Source organism: Gallus gallus, chromosome 2, assembly GCF_016699485.2.
Source record: "Gallus gallus isolate bGalGal1 chromosome 2, bGalGal1.mat.broiler.GRCg7b, whole genome shotgun sequence".
Lineage (NCBI taxonomy): Eukaryota > Metazoa > Chordata > Aves > Galliformes > Phasianidae > Gallus > Gallus gallus.
The window spans coordinates 1991263-2009307 of NC_052533.1; the positions used below are offsets into that span (position 1 = coordinate 1991263).

Consider the following 18045-nt stretch of genomic DNA (forward strand, 5'->3'; position numbering starts at 1 on the left):
TCTCTGATCATATTGTTATGTGCATTGAGTCCTTTGTTAGGCCTCAGGTTCTTGGGGAGGGTGGGCAATAACATGCTTTTATGGAAAAGATGCTCTTCTCTTCAGCAGTACCTTAAACCAACTTGCATTAATTTGGGTGAATAGAGATATTTGTCCTCCTGCAAATAACTTGGAAATAGTAGCTATTATGAGGCAGATTTGTCAATGTTATAAATTATCAAACTTCTGTAGAGAAATGTTTTAATGAAATAGTATTTCTTGGGAGGAAATGATCATAACTCTAAGCTTCTGTAGTGCCAAAGTAGTAAGTGGGTTTTGTCCTCATGAAGTTTTATGGTCAAGGTATAAATGTTCAAGAACTGAAAGGGTGCAACGTAGGCAAAAAACTTTGACACGCTCTTCCAAAGTGCAAATGTTTGCAGGCTAATTGCAGTACTACAGCCCTGACCTTGAGATGAGAGAAAGTTCAATAGAACAATGAGGAGTTTGGTTTCAGCTTCCCTTTGGAAGTGGTTTAAGTTGCCTAACTCCTTCTCTTGCATCTAGAAAGTTTTCTTCTTGGGTAATGCTTTTCTGTGTGCTTTCCCATAATGAGCAGGCAAATGAGAAGAATTCTGTCCGCTTTTTGTATCAGCTCAATGAAAAGCTAAGTGGCTTTACCAGTGACCAACTCTCAGTTTCCTTGTTTATCAAGGACTGGTCTAAAGTGAGCTGATGCTTAAATAGTTTGCTCAATTGGTCTCCAAGTGCTGCTGCAGCACGGCAGGAGCACACTGCTCCAGGATTCATATCAGGGGAGTCTGAACTCGTTGCTTTCTGTAGCTGATTCTAAATGCTGAGTCTCATTTACTGTTGCTTTCACTGAAGTAACCTGCTTCTGTCACTACTTTAAGCTCCGCTTTATAATTATGCCTGCTTACAATGTTCACTTAACAGCAGGTCGTTAATGTAGCTAACTTTGCTGATGGAACTTCCAAAGCTGTGAGAATGTTTTATTTTGCAGCAAGATGCTGAATTAGTGAGGGAAAAACAAGGAACACCCCTACTACTGAGAAATGAAATGTCCTGATAGCATCTCTTTCCCTGCTTATAAGCTGAAGAAGGTCTCTGTAATATTAGGGTTACAGAAGCAGAAAGTCTGGTTGGTGTTTGGAGCCTAAAGAAATCAGAGTGTAAGCACTTCTGATGGGCACTTCCACCTTTTGCATGCATTCCAGCACTGCAGCATCTTGTCAGCTAATAGTTGAAAGTAGAGTGCAGCCATGTGCTTGAACACTATTTTATTATAGCAGTGAAAGCCTGACTTTGTTGTACCAGGTCTGTGTTACTGTAAGTGTAGAAGAAGCATATACACCCTGTGATACTTTTATGCTGGGGGAGAGTATTACAGTGGAAGGAAGCTAGAAAAACAAGGCAGCTGCCTGGGGAAGAGAGGAAGAGAATACTTTCAAATAAGAATTTCAGATACAAATTATTCTGATGAAGTAATTTGCTTTCCTTTTTAGAGAAGTGTATAGAGAGGTACCAAGTCGTAGAGTTACTATCAAAAATTTGAATCATCTTAAGATATCTTTACAGATGCACAGCCTTGAATATTCCAATTTAAATCCAGCCTGGAAGTTTAGCGTAGCTGCCTCCAATGCCTATTAGCAGAATGCACAAAATGTAATGCAGTGCCATTTCCCCTTCAGTCTAGAAACAGCTAAATGTGGAAACCTGAAAAACAGGGAGCAAGTCTGAATTTACCACAGAAGTAAACTGCAGGGTACCAGATAATGTCTACTTGCACTGTGCTGCTGTTTCTTTTGGGAAGCCTGTGAGCTCATCAGCAGAAGTACTAAGTCCTGACACTTAAAGATAGTGCTGCTTTGTATTCTGAGTCATGAGGCCAATCAAGAAGGTGGAAAGTAATAGGGAAAAAAAAAAAGCAAAAGCAAAGAATCTATCACATATGACAACTCTGTTTTCCCATTTCTTTTTTAAATAGAACTGTCTCTAAAGTGGCCGTACAGTGTAATAACAATTTGAGAAACATGTAAATTTCATTAGTTGCCCAATATTTACTTCCAAGTTGTATCTTCTCTGTGATTAAAGATGGTAGTTACATTTGAATGTGTATTTAAAGAGACTTGAATATTTTTTGTTGCATGCATAAAATGGTATTTGGTACAACTTTCAAGTATGCACAGTTAGCTAAACTTTAAACAAATTTTGGTGTAAAAGATTAAAAAAGTGCCTGTGTCTGTAAGCTGTAAGGTTTTTTAATTCCTTGTATGTAACTGAATTTTTTCACTATTTTGTCTTACCTTCACCTTTTTTTTTTTTTCCTGTGCCATTCTCCTCTTACTTCATCTGAATCCTTGATTTTTATTTTACCATCTCACCATCTTGCTGTTTGTCAAACAGAACAACAAAACCCGCTCCTCATCTTGATGGGTAAGAATCCTTCAATTTCTTCAATGATGGATAAAGTGGAAATTATTCATGAGCCTTCACACGTTATATTGAAAGTAGAGAACGATGGGAACACAAATTCTTAGTTCTGTGAAAGATTATGAAGCAGAAGAAGATAGAAAACTGAAGATTGAGTTCTATAAAAAATCCAAATTACAACTTATTTCCCAAAGCTTGAAAGGCCTGAAACCTTCCATATTCATTTATTTAAACCTGGTTGCTGCCCTTAGCCCACATATCAAGTTGAAATGTCCAGTTTAATATAGTAGAATAGTACTTTTTTTTTTTTTTTACATATTTTATCTGCAAAACAGATTAGTTCCTGGAAGTACAAGTTACAGGTTAATTGGAAGAAGGAAAAAGAAGTGTGGTATGGTAGATCAGAATTAGAGATTCATTAATTGTAACTGTGCCTTCAGTGTTAGTGGGAACTTGCATGCTGAGTTTGCATAGACCTATAAATGCTTCATCTCTGGGGAAAGCAGGAATTCGTGACCATCTTTATTTTATCTGCCTGGAGCTCAGCTTTTCAAAAATAGAAGGCTCGGTTAGAAATGATGACCCGTTCACAGTGCCCATTACAAGAGATTAAGATGGCATCAAGTTGAAGCAAAACATACCTCCTGATCATTAGCATTGTTGTCAATGTAATAGTGATTTTGAAAAGCCTTATTTTTAAATGTGATATTTTTAAGAGCCAGATGACCCAGTGAAGCTGATTGTTTCTGGTTGAGAATGACTCTGTAAATCTGAAATTCATTGGAAAAAGGTTACAGCAATATATAAATGCTTGCACTTCCCAACTGTTCTATTTCTGCAGCGTACACGTTGTCTTTGGACTGGTTATTTCTGGTTTTGAAGTAATAGAACAAATAGAAAATCTGAAAACTGATACTGCCAGTAGACCCTATGCAGATGTACGAGTTATTGACTGTGGGGTGCTTGTTACAAAACCTGCAAAAGACGGTAAGCATACGTAAGCTGAAGTTAATTGAATGTTGACATTGCTTTCGGAGTCTAAAAACTATTCCAGCATCTAGAAATCACTATGGTGAATCTATTAAATCTTAATTTAGCTCAAACGAGTCTTATTTAGAGGTTAGAGTAGGCAAGCAAGGCATGGGAAAGGAGGTTCTCTGGCCTCAACCTTTGTGCCTTAGAACTTGCATTTCTGCCTCCTCTTCTCCTTAATCAATCTTTGTGGTTAATGCTGTAAACTCGAAAAGCAATTAGAAGTTATTTTTCAGAGCTTGAAACATTGTTGTCCAGTCAGAAGCTTTTCTTGATGGGGGATTTTGTACCGTTTCTGAAGGCTTATTTTAATGTTAATATGTCTGTAAAGGAAGTCTATGTGATTTTTATGAGAATTCATAGGAAATAAATGATCTTAGGTATGTCTTTATGCAATTATTGTGAAGTGTGGATTGTTTTGAGGTAAGATTGTTGGTTTTTTTCACTTCAGTTTTTTGTTTCTTCAAGGATAGTGGGGGTTGTTTTTTTTTTCCTTTTTTTTTTCTTTTTTGTCCTGTAGAGAGGAAAGAGCCTAAAGGAGGAGGATGCAGAAAGAACAGGATACCAAAACTTGTGACATAAGTTCATAGAATCCTTAGAGTTGGAAGGGACCTTTAAAGGTCATCTGGTCCAACTCCCCAACATCTGAGTGTTAACTCCACTTACAGACCTCCAGTATATGCCTTTAAAGTGCTTTGGTGTTTCATTGATGCATCTTGCATAGAAATTCTTACAGTTCACTTGATGGCAAATGAAGAGATTTTTTTACAACCATCCTTATTGGAAAAAATGTGTGATCTTATTGATAGTGCTTTATACTGGACACAGTAAAATTCATGTAATTGTTCTTTAACAAACCTCGCTGTGAAAGGTTTACACCCTGAGCTCCTGGAGAAGTATGTGTTTTTACGTATGTAAAATTGTATACCTTCTGTATATATGCACAATGCTTGTACACACTATAAATTTGAAATATCTGTTTCTAAGCTTTGGAGAAGAAGAAGAAAGTCTGTTCTGACTCCGAAGCTTCAGACTCCTCCTCCAGTGGATCAGACCCTTCAGAAACCTCGTCTGAAAGTGAAGCTGAAGATGAAAGAAGCAGAAGAAGAAAGCGTAAAAGAAGAGCTAAAACCAAACAGTCAAGAAAACGGAGGAAGGAAGAGAGGAAGAAAGAGGATCTGAGAAGCAAGCGAGCCTCAAACCAAAGATGGTGACTAGTTTCTTAAATTTAAGAATTTCAGAGAAATTTGAGAAACTTTCCTTTTTCATGAAGTACTCATGCAATTAATATGAAGGTGCTTTTATTCTGTAAGTTTGGACTGCATCCTTCTTTTAGCATAAAATGACTTAACGAAATGCATTTTGTTTTTGAAGTCATCTGATAGCTCGTTTCATCATGTGGGCTTATTTTGGGAATTCGCTCTGGAAAGTGGTGTTTGTCAGTTGATTCTGAATTATAACCTTACTTTTTTCCTCTTAGCAGCCTTTCTGACAAGAGCGATGTAACAGAAAAAGCAGTGGATGTCAGCACAAAGAGGGATAAGCCTGTGGTACGTCCTGAAGAAATTCCTCCAGTGCCTGAAAATAGATTTTTGCTGAGAAGAGATGTGCCTGTTGTCAGTACAGAACCTGAACCGTAAGGAGCATTATGTTTTCTAATTATGTTGGCTTTCTTGCTGGAAATTATGCATAAAACTTTCCCACTAAAGATGTATTTCCGGAACTTATAGCAAATAATAGGTGTAGTATCAGCATTTCTAAACAAGGTACTTTAAGCATCCTACTTTGAGACAGTTTCCTTTCAGAATGGTTTGGTTTTGTGGGTTTTTTTCACTGAAACCTCATGAATTCATTTCATTGAACCATAAGGATCATGCATATCGTTACCTTAAACTCAATTACACACAATGCATACATTGTTCACTAATTCTAGAGGAAATTTTGCAACAAAAAACACAGCGGATATCTCATTGCAAGACAAACTTGAATGGGAGAAGTGATTGCTCAGCTTCTTAGACTAAAGGGATAAAAACTGATGCAAAATGAGTGAAACAGAGTCTTAGAAGCAGTCTCTAATTTAGAGAACAGGAGACAGTGTTTTTGTAGAAACAAAGTCATGCATTCACAACTTACTTTCTGTTAGCATGCCTGATAAATCCCAATTGTTTCTCCCAAATTTCTTTTGTAAGCTTTTGCTTGAAGTGCTACACATGTTTTCAAAGCCTTATCTGCTTCTTTCAACCTCTCTAAAAAGGAGTGCTGAATTACCTCTTGTTGCTGAGGAAGGATGCAAGGCTTTAGAACTTGTGGATTGTCATGAACTGCCATTCCCTATGCTGAGGCATTGTTGTGTAACAGCCAAGATCCTGAAGCTATTCTTTCTGTGTCATCTTAACAATTTGTTCACCAAACACAAGTTAACCTCTTGAGAAAATCCACTTTAACAGAGTACTTTGCAAGTTCATCATTAGCATTTATTTATCAGGAAAGGAAATCAGATCTGCTGAGCTGGCTGAAAACCAGTGTACGTATTGATTTCCCTTTCTCTGCAGATCTGTGCGTGGTTGACTTCTTGGAATATCATTCACCAAATTCTTAGTTCTACCCTATCAAAGTAGATTATTAAGATATTTTTTCATGATGAAAATTAGTTTTAGGTTGAAGTTAAAATTGTTATGTGTGGGTTTATTTGTGTAAGCTCATATTTTATTAATTTTTGTAGGAAGCTCCTTGATGCTACTCCAGTTCTAACTGACCAGAAACCATCAGTGTCTAAATCTGGACGAAAAATTAAAGGAAGAGGCACCATAGTATGTGATTTTCTTTTTTCTTTCCTCTCATCCTGAGTATTTTCTCTGACCTTGAACTTTGAATTTCCTTTAAGAGTCTGTGTGATGTTGTTATTGTTGTTGATGTGCTGTAGATTCAAGCTTAGAAGTTGGAAATATTGTTTGTTAAGTACTTCATTTTACAATACTTTTTCCCCATCCCTCTTATTAATGTCCATAATACAAACATTGTTTGGGAAAACAAATGCATACTCACTCACTCACGAGTAGTTTCGAACATAAGGAAGCTTCAAACAAGAGAAAATTATTTATTTCTAAAGGCTGAAATTAATTCAGCAAAGATTCATCCTAGGTGAGCCACAAGATCTGAAGCAATGAGAAGTGACACAAGCTTGCACTCTCATCCCCTTGGATTTCCTCACTGTATCTGTGAAACACTAGGGCTGGAGTAGAACCAAAGAAAAGGCTCTTCTACGGTGTCTGATGTATACACAGCCCTTTCTGGTGCACGTGATTGTGCATACAATGCTGGGAAGCAGCAGTACTGCTGGCAACATTGGCAGGACCACTTGAACTGTTAGTTCTGCTTTTTGACATTTGAAGTATATCTTTTGTTTGTTTCTTTTTTTTTTTTTTTTCCTAAGCTGCTTAATGTAACTTGTCAGATTTCATCTGCTCAGGTGCCTGAGATGAAGTCCATGTAGTTTCGCAGATAACACTGATGGGCAAGAAGTTACTTTTTTGCATTGCTAGTAGAGCAGGCTTTTTACAAATAGACAGGCTTGGTCCATTTTTATTCTACCTTCCGCTGTGAAGACTGTCAATGTTAATGTAGGGTTTTTTTTCTACTTCAATGCTCTTCTAACCTCAAGGCTTTTGTATTAGTGCCACTGTCCTTAAGAGAAGTTTTTTTGTCTGTTCTTTAATAACCTATATCATGGGGCCCAAAACACTGTTGTTTTTCAGTCAGTAGCAAAGGGAGTTAAGAAAAATTTATTTCCTAAATGTGCATTTAGTCCTTCAGTGGATGTCCTTAAATTTAGACATATGTTGATTAATCTACCTATTTAGCTGAAGATACTTCACAAGGACGGTCTTAACCAAGACTCCCTTGAATATGACTTTTCTTCTGTCATAGCCACTGCATTTGAAGAATATATTTTTAGCTTTGCATCCTTGTGATGCAAAGATTTTAAACCCCAAAATTATTGGCTCATGGCCCTAAGATGACACAAGGTGCTGTAGTGTTTGAGCCACAGCTGAGTGCCTCTTATTCCTTTATTTGCCAGCCTTGACATTAAATCTGATAGCTGTTGTCCTTGGTGCATCTGACAACTTTCATTTGTATTTGACTCCTGTGATATCCATTAAAGGAAACCTTTGAAATACAGCGTTTTGAAGTATTTATGTAAACAGAGATTTCTGGAAAACTAACATAGCACTGAGTAGAATTGGCTTTTGTCAGGAACTTGGGTGCCTGTATCTTGTTTTTCCTAATTTTGGCATCCTCTTAGGAAAATTAAGAGTGAAAATAATAAATAATATCAGAAATAATTTAAACCTAGCAGTTAGAGGAACATGTTTTCTGCAACCTCTAATAGTTCATTTTCTCTCTACAGCCAACTACTCAAGGTACTCATTTGTAGTTTTGAATTCTCTTAGGTTCTGGAGGGGGAGCAACACCTTTTTTATTTTTATTTTTTTCTTTTTTCAAGCAGTCATTGCTTCAGAAGAAAGGGTAGGGAATCTCCAGGTCTCCGTGACAGATGCTCCTTGTTTTCTTACATGAAGAGAAAGAGTCTTCAGAGTTCTGCCTGAAGTTATCTGAATTCTATGTAAACCAATACATGGGTCTTTCTCCTATTACACTGGCGAACAAACTGTTGTTTGTTTGTTTTTTTCCACATACTGTTGGCTTTACTAGTGGCTCAAAATAATTGAGTAAAGCCCAGAAGTTTTTCTTCTTTGTTAATTGAGTTGAGGAGCATCTAATTTCCTCATGTGAGTTACTTAAGTGTGCATCCTACTGGGTAATGGAAAATAATGAGTTAGCAATATTATGAGTACTTTGCTGCTGCTGCAGGAAAAGCTCGTGTTGCTCATTTGAATGTTGTGTCTAAGCATCATTTTTAGCATGAAGCTTCATTACACTTTTTTAATGTGTAAAACAAAAATATCTTTTTTTAAAGATTTTTTGCTTGTAAGATTTTAACCTGGCTGCCCATTCCTGAAGGGATGAACAGCAGTGACTTTTGAAATAGAGCTCATCTTAATGCTTACAAGAAGTTCAGTGTCTGTTAACTGAAGTGAAACGTCTGTTCTTTAGTATCATGGGGGAAAACAGAAGTTTGGTTATCTGCAGTAATTATGATGCTCCAGAAGGTGCTCCATAAAGGGAATTTGTCTTCTTCCTAAATTCCTCCTTTTATGTTTAAAAAAAAAAAAAAAAAACCACCATCCCACTCAAGCTTTGAGAACTGCCTTCAGGGTAATACAGTTAGCTATGTAATCTGGTCTCACACGTAGGATATATGAGCGCCCAAAGTGGATATTTTTGGCAGGGAATTCATAATTTATGTTCTCTGTGACAGTTTGAGAATAACATTGTCTGGTTTGTATTTTGAAGGTTCATGCCAAAATCTGTATGAGAGGCACCATATACTTATGTATTATCCAGTCTTCTTTAAAGGCAAATGTATTCTTGAATGACTTTTCTTTACTATTGTAGCGATATCACACTCCACCTCGATCACGGTCGTGTTCTGAGTCTGATGATGATGAGAGCAGTGAGACTCCTCCTCACTGGAAAGAGGAAATGCAGAGATTACGAACATATAGACCACCTAGTGGAGAAAAGTGGAGTAAAGGCGATAAGTAAGATCATAACATAAATATATAATGTCGTCTTTTTTTTTTTTTTTTTAACACAAATTGATTATATAGATGTTCCATGTCTTTCTTTTTTGACTAAATAAAATTTGCAAAAATATACTTGTATTTGGCATCTTTCCATTTCTAATGTTCTGAATTTAAATAGAATCTTTCTTAAAGACTTTCTGGTTCAGAGATGTAACACCGGATGAAGGCATGCTGAAAAGGCATAATGTCATAGAATATTTTTTTTCTGGTGGTGCAATTGGAACAATTCAAAATGCAGTTTTCTAATAACAAATGCAGGAATTTTTACAGTTCTTAAGCTTCATTAACTGCCTCGGGGCAGGGATGCGGGGGGGAAACACAAAGTTTTTAAAAGAATTTTCACTTAATGTGGTGCTTTCTTGTTTTTTTAAGGTTAAGTGACCCATGTACAAGCAGGTGGGATGAAAGAAGTGCATCACGGAGATCAAGATCGTGGTCACATAATGGCTATTCTGATCTAAGTACTGTGAGGTACTCCAGTCACCACAAAAAACACAGAAAAAAGAAAGTGAAACATAAAAAGAAGTCTAAAAAGCAGAAGCATTACAAGAAGCACAAGCAAGCTAAGAAAAAGAAAGCATCAGCTTCATCAGAGGTAGAATCCTCACGTTCATTCAGGAAGAAGAAATCGTCTTGTGATCGTGAGAGGAAATCTCGTTCCTCTTCATTGTCTTCTAGACGTTCATCCAGAAGAGACTGGTCTAAATCTGATAAGGAAGACCAGAGTTCATCAACTTTCTCAAGCAGAGAGAGTCGGTCATATTACAGGTCCAGGTCCAGATCTAGGTCTAAGTCAAGGTCTTATTCCCAAAGAAGTTCCAGATCAAGATCAGCCTCTAAATCATCACGTTCTCGAAGTAGGTCAAGATCAAGTTCTAACCCTAGGCATCAAAAGACTGTTTCCAATTCTCCACGAAATACTTCAACACGATTAAATGAAAATAAGTTGAACAAGCCTGCTGACCCTGTAAGAGCAGTTATACTACCAAGTGATAAAGTCGTCATCCCACCTGTTGTTCCAGAGAGCCTCCCTGTAATACCCTTAAGTGATAGTCCTCCACCTTCAAGGTGGAAGCCTGGGCAAAAACCATGGAAGCCATCTTATGAGCGAATTCAGGAAATGAAAGCTAAAGCAACCCATTTAATCCCCCCCCAGACTAACTATAATTTAGTAGTTATTAAAGAGGCTAATACTTCTTCGTATCAAAAGCAACAGGGGAGTTCTGATAGCGATCGAAGTGGCTATTCCAAATATCGTAGTGATAAAAGCTCGGATAGTTGGCAGAGATCAAGAAGCAGGTCCTCTCGAAGTAGGTCATACTCAAGATCTTACACGAGATCTAGAAGTCTGTCTAGCTCAAGGACAAAATCTCGTTCTTCTGGCAGATCACCATCACTGAACAAATACCGCAGTGACAGGTCAGGGTTTAGTGAGTCAACATCTTATTTTTCCCTTAGTGATGATGATAGACACAGAAGCAAAAGAAAATCTACATCAGGTGATCAGAACACTCGTTCTCTTAAAGTGAGGCAAGAAACAAGCTCTGAAAGTACCCTTCCTTATAAGGGTACGAAAGACTACGATGAATCTTCTCAAGGAGTGAAAGAGAGTGACAGTTTATCATCTTCAGACTTCTCTACTGACAGCGAGCATTCTGGTAAAGCGAAGGGAGCCCAAGAAAAGGAAGGCCATTTTCAATTAGAAGGTGATGCTCAGCAACAGGATAAAAATACCTTCCATTCTGTGAGAGGGGAGGAGAAATCCAAGCGTGAATGGGATGCTGATCATTCTAAAAAGAAAGCAGTTAAAGAGCAATCTTCTGAGCAACCTAGAGGTGGTGCAAAAAGTAAACAAAAATCCTATTCATGTAGTAAATGGGACTCTGAATCAAACTCGGAAAGGGGAGAGGTTCATCGTGGTAGGGGAGATTCCAAGCCCTTGTCTGATAAAGAGGAAGGAGAGGCCACATCAGGATCTGATACAGAACTTAGTGTTACCAAAAGGAGAAAAACAAAATCCAATTCCTCAGAAGGCGTTCTGGATTCTGATAGTGCATGGAAGATAAGCAAACAGTTATCATCTTCAGAATCTGAGAGTTCTCATTCTAACTCAACACATACCAGAGGAAAGTCAAAAAAACACAAACATGAATCGAAAAAAACTCCTAAAAAATCACATTCCAAAAAAGCAAAAGAAAAATCAAAAGGGAAAAAGGAGAAGAAACACAAAGTTCAGAAAAGAAAAGAAGTGTTTCATTGGCAACCCCCACTGGAGTTTGGTGAAGAAGATGAAGAAGATATAAATGAAAAGCCAGTTATCAAGGATGACAAAGAAAAGCAGCTTACCAGGGGTGTGAAGGATAAACAGCAACAAGCTTGTGAAAAGGATGAAACAGTCAAAGACAAAACAGGAAATGGTGAAAAGCCTAGTGCAGATGAAAACCTGCTAGTTAAAAATACTACTCCTGATGCCTCACCAAATCAAAATAAGCTTAATAAAGATAGCATCAATCCAAACACTTCAACCAGTATATTAAACTCAGGAATAAATGTGACTACTTGCAATAATGAGACTAAGCATGCTGAAGAAAGCAACCAGAATGGACTGGATGTAATTCAGACAGATGACAACATGGAGATTTGTACTCCAGATCGTAACTCACCAGGGAAGGTGGTTGTGGACACTTTGTCTCCTGTCATTCTCACTGATAAACCTCAGAGTTTAGGTGCTAGCATAAACAAAGATTTACAGACCTCTGAACAAGATGCTGTCAAACTAGGAAACAACCTTGTAGACTTCATTAATATTAAAGAAGAAATAGGAAGGCAAGAAAATAACTCCGTTCCTGCATCTAGTGCTAAAGACAGCAGTTTGAAAAATGAAATTGCTGAAAATACACAAAGCAATTCAATTGATAATAAATGGAAGCCCTTGCAAGGTGTTGGTAATTTGCAACCAGCTACAGTAAGTACTGCCACAGAAGTCAAGAATGTGGCTTCAGCACCAGAGGCTAAGCCAGCAGGTTTAAGAATTGAAATAAAAGCTAAAAATAAAGTAAGGCCTGGATCTCTGTTTGATGAAGTTAGGAAGACAGCACGACTAAATCGAAGGCCAAGGAACCAAGAAAGTTCCAGCGAGGAGGAGTCTCCAAGTAGAGATGACAATAGTCCATCCAGGAGCCACAGTAGGTCTCGAAGTAAATCCGAATCTAAATCCAGACACCGAACACGGTCTGAATCGTACAGTCACTCAAGAAGTCGATCCCGAAGCTCTACATATTCTTACAGGTAAAATGTTCATGTGTTCGCAGCCTACCAAGTTAATTTGAAAGTTTCTAGTATTCTGAGGCATGCTTTTCTTTCTCAGCCTAAGTTTTTCGTTCTTTTAAACAGTGCTTATAATTTAGTGAGTGTGGAACATATATTTAGTTTTAAAAATGCTTTTGTTTTTCATTTCCTTCTGCTCTTCACTTGTTATATTCTATTTTGTGATTTTCTAAAGTTGTTCACCAATTGCAGGTCGAGAAGCTATACGAGAAGCAGAAGTAGAGGCTGGTACAGCAGAGACCGGTCAAGAAGCCGGAGTAGTTCTTACCACAGTTACAAAAGTCGTAGGTAAGTTTCTCTAATGGAGACAGCATTGAGGTATATTAATAAAGCAGTAAGTTATGCCTAGAATTCTTGATGCTTCCATCTCTGAGCATGTTGGAAGTGGGCTTGGCTATATGTGATACAATCTGATGCATCCTCTTAGAAGCACAAGTTAGAATAGTCATATTTTGAAATTTCCTGTTATTGAAAAGCAGTTTGCTTTGATGTGCAGCAGTATGGGTAAGGAGTTCTGGAAAATAATGTTCCCCTTCTCTCTCTTTGCCTTTTTCCCCGTTGGGCCCTGTTCTGCACTTGTTCCTGATTATCTTAATGTGACTTGTTTTTTGTTTGTTTTTAGTCGAACCTATAGTAGAAGCAGATCCAGAAGTAGTTCTTATGGTCACCACAGTCGATCCAGGTATGGGTGGTAGTTCTGTAACAACTCTGAAATAACCGTACTTAATACAAAAATATCTTAGTATAAGAATACCCCTTTGTCTGTAGTACTTATAATTAAACTTCTTGTGATAGCAACTTCAACCAAAGCAAAATGAGCGTAAATGAGACACTTTGAACATAACAAAATCGTGTCGTAAATAACAGTGAACATGTTTCCCTTTTTTGTTAGAATGAAATTGGAAATATAAATTAGGATAGTTTTGTTACTTGTTTTCAGAAGCATTAACAAACAAGTTGTTTTCCTTCATTGGCTGTTTGCAGTGAAAAATCAGAACCTTTTAAATGCTTGGTAAGTCCTGTAGATTCATAAATTTAAGATTATATTTCTTCTTTTGAAGATATTTAATTCTGACATTAAACTTCTATGAAAATGTAGTATTATCTCATTTTCCACATCCTTCAAGAGTAAGTTCTATATAGCAATTTATTTCTTTGTCTATAAATGTCTTTAAAGCATGTGTTTAACATAAATGGCATTCTAGACCTGTGACTGTAAATCAACAGTGGCTTTCTTTTCCCATTAAAGTAGGTCATACACCTATGATAGTTACTATAGCAGAAGTCGAAGTAGAAGTAAAAGGAGTGACAGCTATCGAAGATCTAGAAGTTATGACAGAAGATCCAGGTACATTATTTACTTGCATAGCTTTAACCCTGTATTTATGCAAAAAAAAAAAAAAATTAAAAAATCACAAAGTATGTAGTTAAGTTCATGAAAACTAATGTTTTTTTCCCGAACATAAAAACACATTGCATAAATGGCCATGTATGGTCAAAATAAGCATATAATTTTTCTTTATAGTTCTTCCCTTAAGTGTTTTGTTTAAATTCTGCAGTGAATTTGCTCTCAGGATTTAAACTGGGTGCCCTGTCATGGATTAAAAGCTACCTCGTATGCAAAGAATTCCATTGGATGGTGAATGCTTTTTGGCTAGACTGTGAAAGTGGATTAAAAAAAGTGTGCAAAGGAAATGGGAGAATTAGTGCTATCCAGAATTAATCTTCAACTTCCTAGAACATGTTTTGAAAGAATGTTTCACCAGCAAACCCAGCATGCTTTTTGTGTCAGCGTTTGCACCATTATAAGTTTAGGATAAATTATCCTACTCAGACAAGGGGAATTAGCACAGGTGTAAGTGAGCACATTTCACCAAGATCAGAAGTGGAAAGTGTGCTTGATATAGAGAATAGAGTTCAGCAGTGATTAATTCCATACCTTTTTAATATTTCCCTTACTAGTCAACAGTAAGTCAGGCAGATCTCTGGCTACTGTAAATTTTCATTTTCTGTTCTCATACTCATATTTTTTTTTTCCTATGACTTTGTATTAACTCTTAATGGACTTTGCTATCATCCATTTTGCCATCTAGTTCTGATAGTAAGATGGCTTTCATCATGAATTTGAAGGAAAATTAATGACATTAACGAGTGTGAAAGTAATCTTTCAAAATTATTGTTTTAGGATGTCTGGAAACTTCAGAGAAACAATGCTTGGTTAGGATATGCCTGCCCTGCCCTCACAAAGCTTTCCTTGCAGGCATGAGGCTAGAAAATTTGTGAGGAACGTTTATTCTGTATAATTTGAACACTGTATAAATTGAGCACGTCCTGTGGCTTACCTGAAACAATCAGTGTGTTTGGCCAGGTGCTGAACTTGGAACTCTTGGTTTGGATAAGCTAGGACATTGTAATCTACTTCTCTTCTGCAGATGCACACACAATCCTGTTGTTACTGTGGGGCCTAATTTTTCGGGCCGTTCTCCAGACTTCAAATTGCAGTACATAAACCGAGGGGGCACAAAATCATCTTGGTTGAGAAATAACACTATATTTGTTAGAATATATTGCTTAGTTAGCTATTAATGCTAACAAAAACCTAATTGCTTTGGGGTGATTTTTCAGCTGTACTGAAGAAAGGAAGAAAAGTTATGGTTACAAACAGTTTGACTTGACTTTCACTGGGTTTTCATCATGTGAAGTTAATGACTATTTTAATTGAATGTCCCATAATGTATATTTCAGTTGTTATATAAGACTTAATGTATATTTTCTGGTCTTGTGCATCTCTTGCCAATCTTTGTAATGCGATGCAATTTTGAGTTATAACTTCAGAATGCAATTTTGAGGCATTTTAATCTTTTATTTGTAGATCTTATGGCTCTGATAGCGAAAGCGATCGCAGTTACTCCAACAACCGAAGTCCCAGTGAGAGCAGCAGATACAGCTGAAAATGCTTCTTTGGCGATGGAAACCATATTAAATAAGTTTATCAGTGTTGCATTTAGAAAGAAAAACAAAAACTGTTCTGACGATGTCACAAGTGAAGTTGGAGGGTGTTTCCTGAGCTAACTGAAACTTTACCATTTAGCAGTGAACTCACTTGACTGTATCCATGAGGAGAGACGTACTGAAGCTCAGCTCAGTTGTTTTATGTCAAACGCTACTTTTACGAAACAGAAAAAAGTTTGATTTCCTTGAATTGGATTTTCCAAGCCATGAAAGACACGAGTGAGTTTGCTGGCACTGCTTTCTTGGTGCAGCAGTCATTACTAAGGTATGCTTATAAACACCTTAGGGCTCTCTGCCTGCTACCATTAAATATATGCTAGCAGCTCGAAAACTGTGACGAACTTCTTACAAAGGCTGCCATTTCTAGTTTGTTAACATGCTTTTTTTAATGCTGGAAGATGGCTTCCATGGTATCTTGTTTGACTTTTGCATTATACCGAGAGGGTATATATACAGCAGGTAGGTGATGAAAACAAAGACTGCCACTCTGTCTTAATCCTTTCTGTACTGTGATACTGCAGAAGTCCGCTCAGAAGGGTGAGATTATACACACAAGAGAATTGTGAGCAAAAGAGTGATGAGTGAGTTTTGATTTTAACATCCAACCTGTCCACACTTCTGCATTTAAAAGCGTATTTGGTGATAAACAGAGGTGTCCTTCAGAGGCTAAAGAAGTGTTTCAAAGCAGCCCCGTTTCAATTCATCTTGCAGTGCTAGGCATACTTCAACACATTCTGAAGTCAAATGTTGTAAGCAGTTGAGTATATCACGAACTTGTTCAGGACGCTTCTTAAAGTCTTAACTGACAATAATTTTCAAGGAAATAAACCATAAGGATTCCTTTACAAAATGTCTGTAGATGTGTCCCCTTTGCCATAGGAATATTGGTATGCAGGTACTGAATTATATCTTGTCAAAGTGATATGATTTCAGAAATGCTTGTATGCCTGAAAAAAGCATGGAAAATACCAAAAATGACTTCATGTTACAGTTAAATGGCTCACAAAAAAAAAAAGATTTAAAGCTGAAGAGCATAAATTTTTGCAATATTCCGATTGAGTCGATATAAAACCATTTGTAATGTTTTTCAGTGTTTAGAAAGTTATATACTAAGAAGCAGTTTTTTTAATAGAAAATATACCCTGAAAAAAATGGGGTCTGTAGTGAAGAAACAGACTAATGTAGCTTTAGTAGAGCTAACGAGTACTGTTGTATTATAATAACTTTCATTACTGACTTTCTGTAATATCTTGAGATGCTTTAGTTTTCTTGAATGTTCTCAAAGATTGAAAATGACTTTTTTTTAATCTTATCAAGACCCAGCAGCTTTGAAAATTAAAAGTAATCATCTCTTGCTTAGGCATCAATTCATATTGGTTTTTTGGTTGAGTACCCCAAATTCAGCCTTTGGTATATGAAAGCAGAATTAGAAGGGAAGTCTGAAAACTGTAACGATGTGATGCACATGAACAGCTGAGTATATTTGCATACAGGTTCCTGAGCCTGAATTTGTCACTCTTTTCCCATCTTTCCAGGAGGACCCAAAGCTCTGTGCTCAGACACTTCCTGCTCTTGTAACTCCATGAAAAATTGTGCACATAATCCTTCCAAATCAGTAGTTTGTAAGGTTCTCATAAATGTATTTAATGTTAAATTGCATTACTCGGATAATTATGTTAGCAGATTTCTTTCTAACGGAGTAGCAGCCATTTCAGAGTCAGAAACAAATAATTCTTTGCTAACTCAAGATAATGTTTGTTGCAGTTCCATAGTTTGACATCCTTTGTTACTTCCCTTACACAGAAAATAGCACTAGTGATCTGACATCATAACAAAAGATTCAAATATAAGCATTGCCACTCAACATTTCTTCCAAGAAAATTGCCCTAAAATCTGATTCTGTCACGTTTCAATTCTGAGTTGTTCGATCATTAAAGCCAAGAAAGGGCAGGGAAATAGGAATATGGTCAGTCTGTTGTCCAAAATTACTGCAGTGTTACCAATATCTGTTCCATATCTTGAATTCAAGCTTTATAAAGAAATTCCATCTGGTGGATGGTTGGGGGAGGGATGTGAGGGAATTGGAGGGCAGTATTTTTACTTAGTGAATTCTGTTCAATTGTGCTCCAAACAGAAAATGCACCACTGAGCTGGTTTTCTAATGTTGGTCTGTTTTTGCAATTTTGTTATTCAAAAGTAGTTGCTGTTTATAAAAATAAACTTTTGTACATATCTGAAAATGCTGTTTTCTCTACATCTGGAAAAATCCATTGCTGCTTAAAGGAAGCAGGAAAATGAAAACTGTCCTTTGATTTCAGTATCTGCTTGTCCATTGCAAGGCTACAAGTTGCCTTTCCTTCTCCTGACCTACACAGGGAACGATTTCTCCACAAGGCTCTGTTGAGCGTTTACTTCGTAGTCAGAGGAGGAAGAAATATTTTGATATTTCCAGGTGATGTGAGGTCTCAGCATGGCCTCAAGAGACATATAAAAGCTTCCTTTCTGTTGTGAAGAGCTCCACTTCGCAGATCTG

The 18045-nt window shown here is 37.1% G+C and overlaps 1 protein-coding gene across 3 annotated transcripts in view; it reads left to right on the plus strand.

Annotated features, from left to right (window-relative positions):
• NKTR (natural killer cell triggering receptor) overlaps positions 1-17752 on the plus strand; it is a 39901-nt gene extending 22149 nt beyond the window's left edge. For 2 of the 3 annotated variants that reach the window (XM_046938194.1, XM_004939074.5), the window contains exons 7-17: positions 2407-2436; positions 3275-3420; positions 4453-4675; positions 4946-5101; positions 6188-6275; positions 8983-9128; positions 9546-12461; positions 12693-12788; positions 13123-13182; positions 13750-13848; positions 15373-17752. In XM_046938194.1, the coding sequence (XP_046794150.1) occupies positions 2407-2436; positions 3275-3420; positions 4453-4675; positions 4946-5101; positions 6188-6275; positions 8983-9128; positions 9546-12461; positions 12693-12788; positions 13123-13182; positions 13750-13848; positions 15373-15451 (4039 nt within the window). In that variant the 3' untranslated portion in view covers positions 15452-17752. The remainder of the gene's footprint in view (positions 1-2406; positions 2437-3274; positions 3421-4452; positions 4676-4945; positions 5102-6187; positions 6276-8982; positions 9129-9545; positions 12462-12692; positions 12789-13122; positions 13183-13749; positions 13849-15372) is intronic. The other variant, XM_004939075.5, reaches the window with a different exon arrangement.
• The last annotated feature ends 293 nt before the right edge of the window (positions 17753-18045 follow it).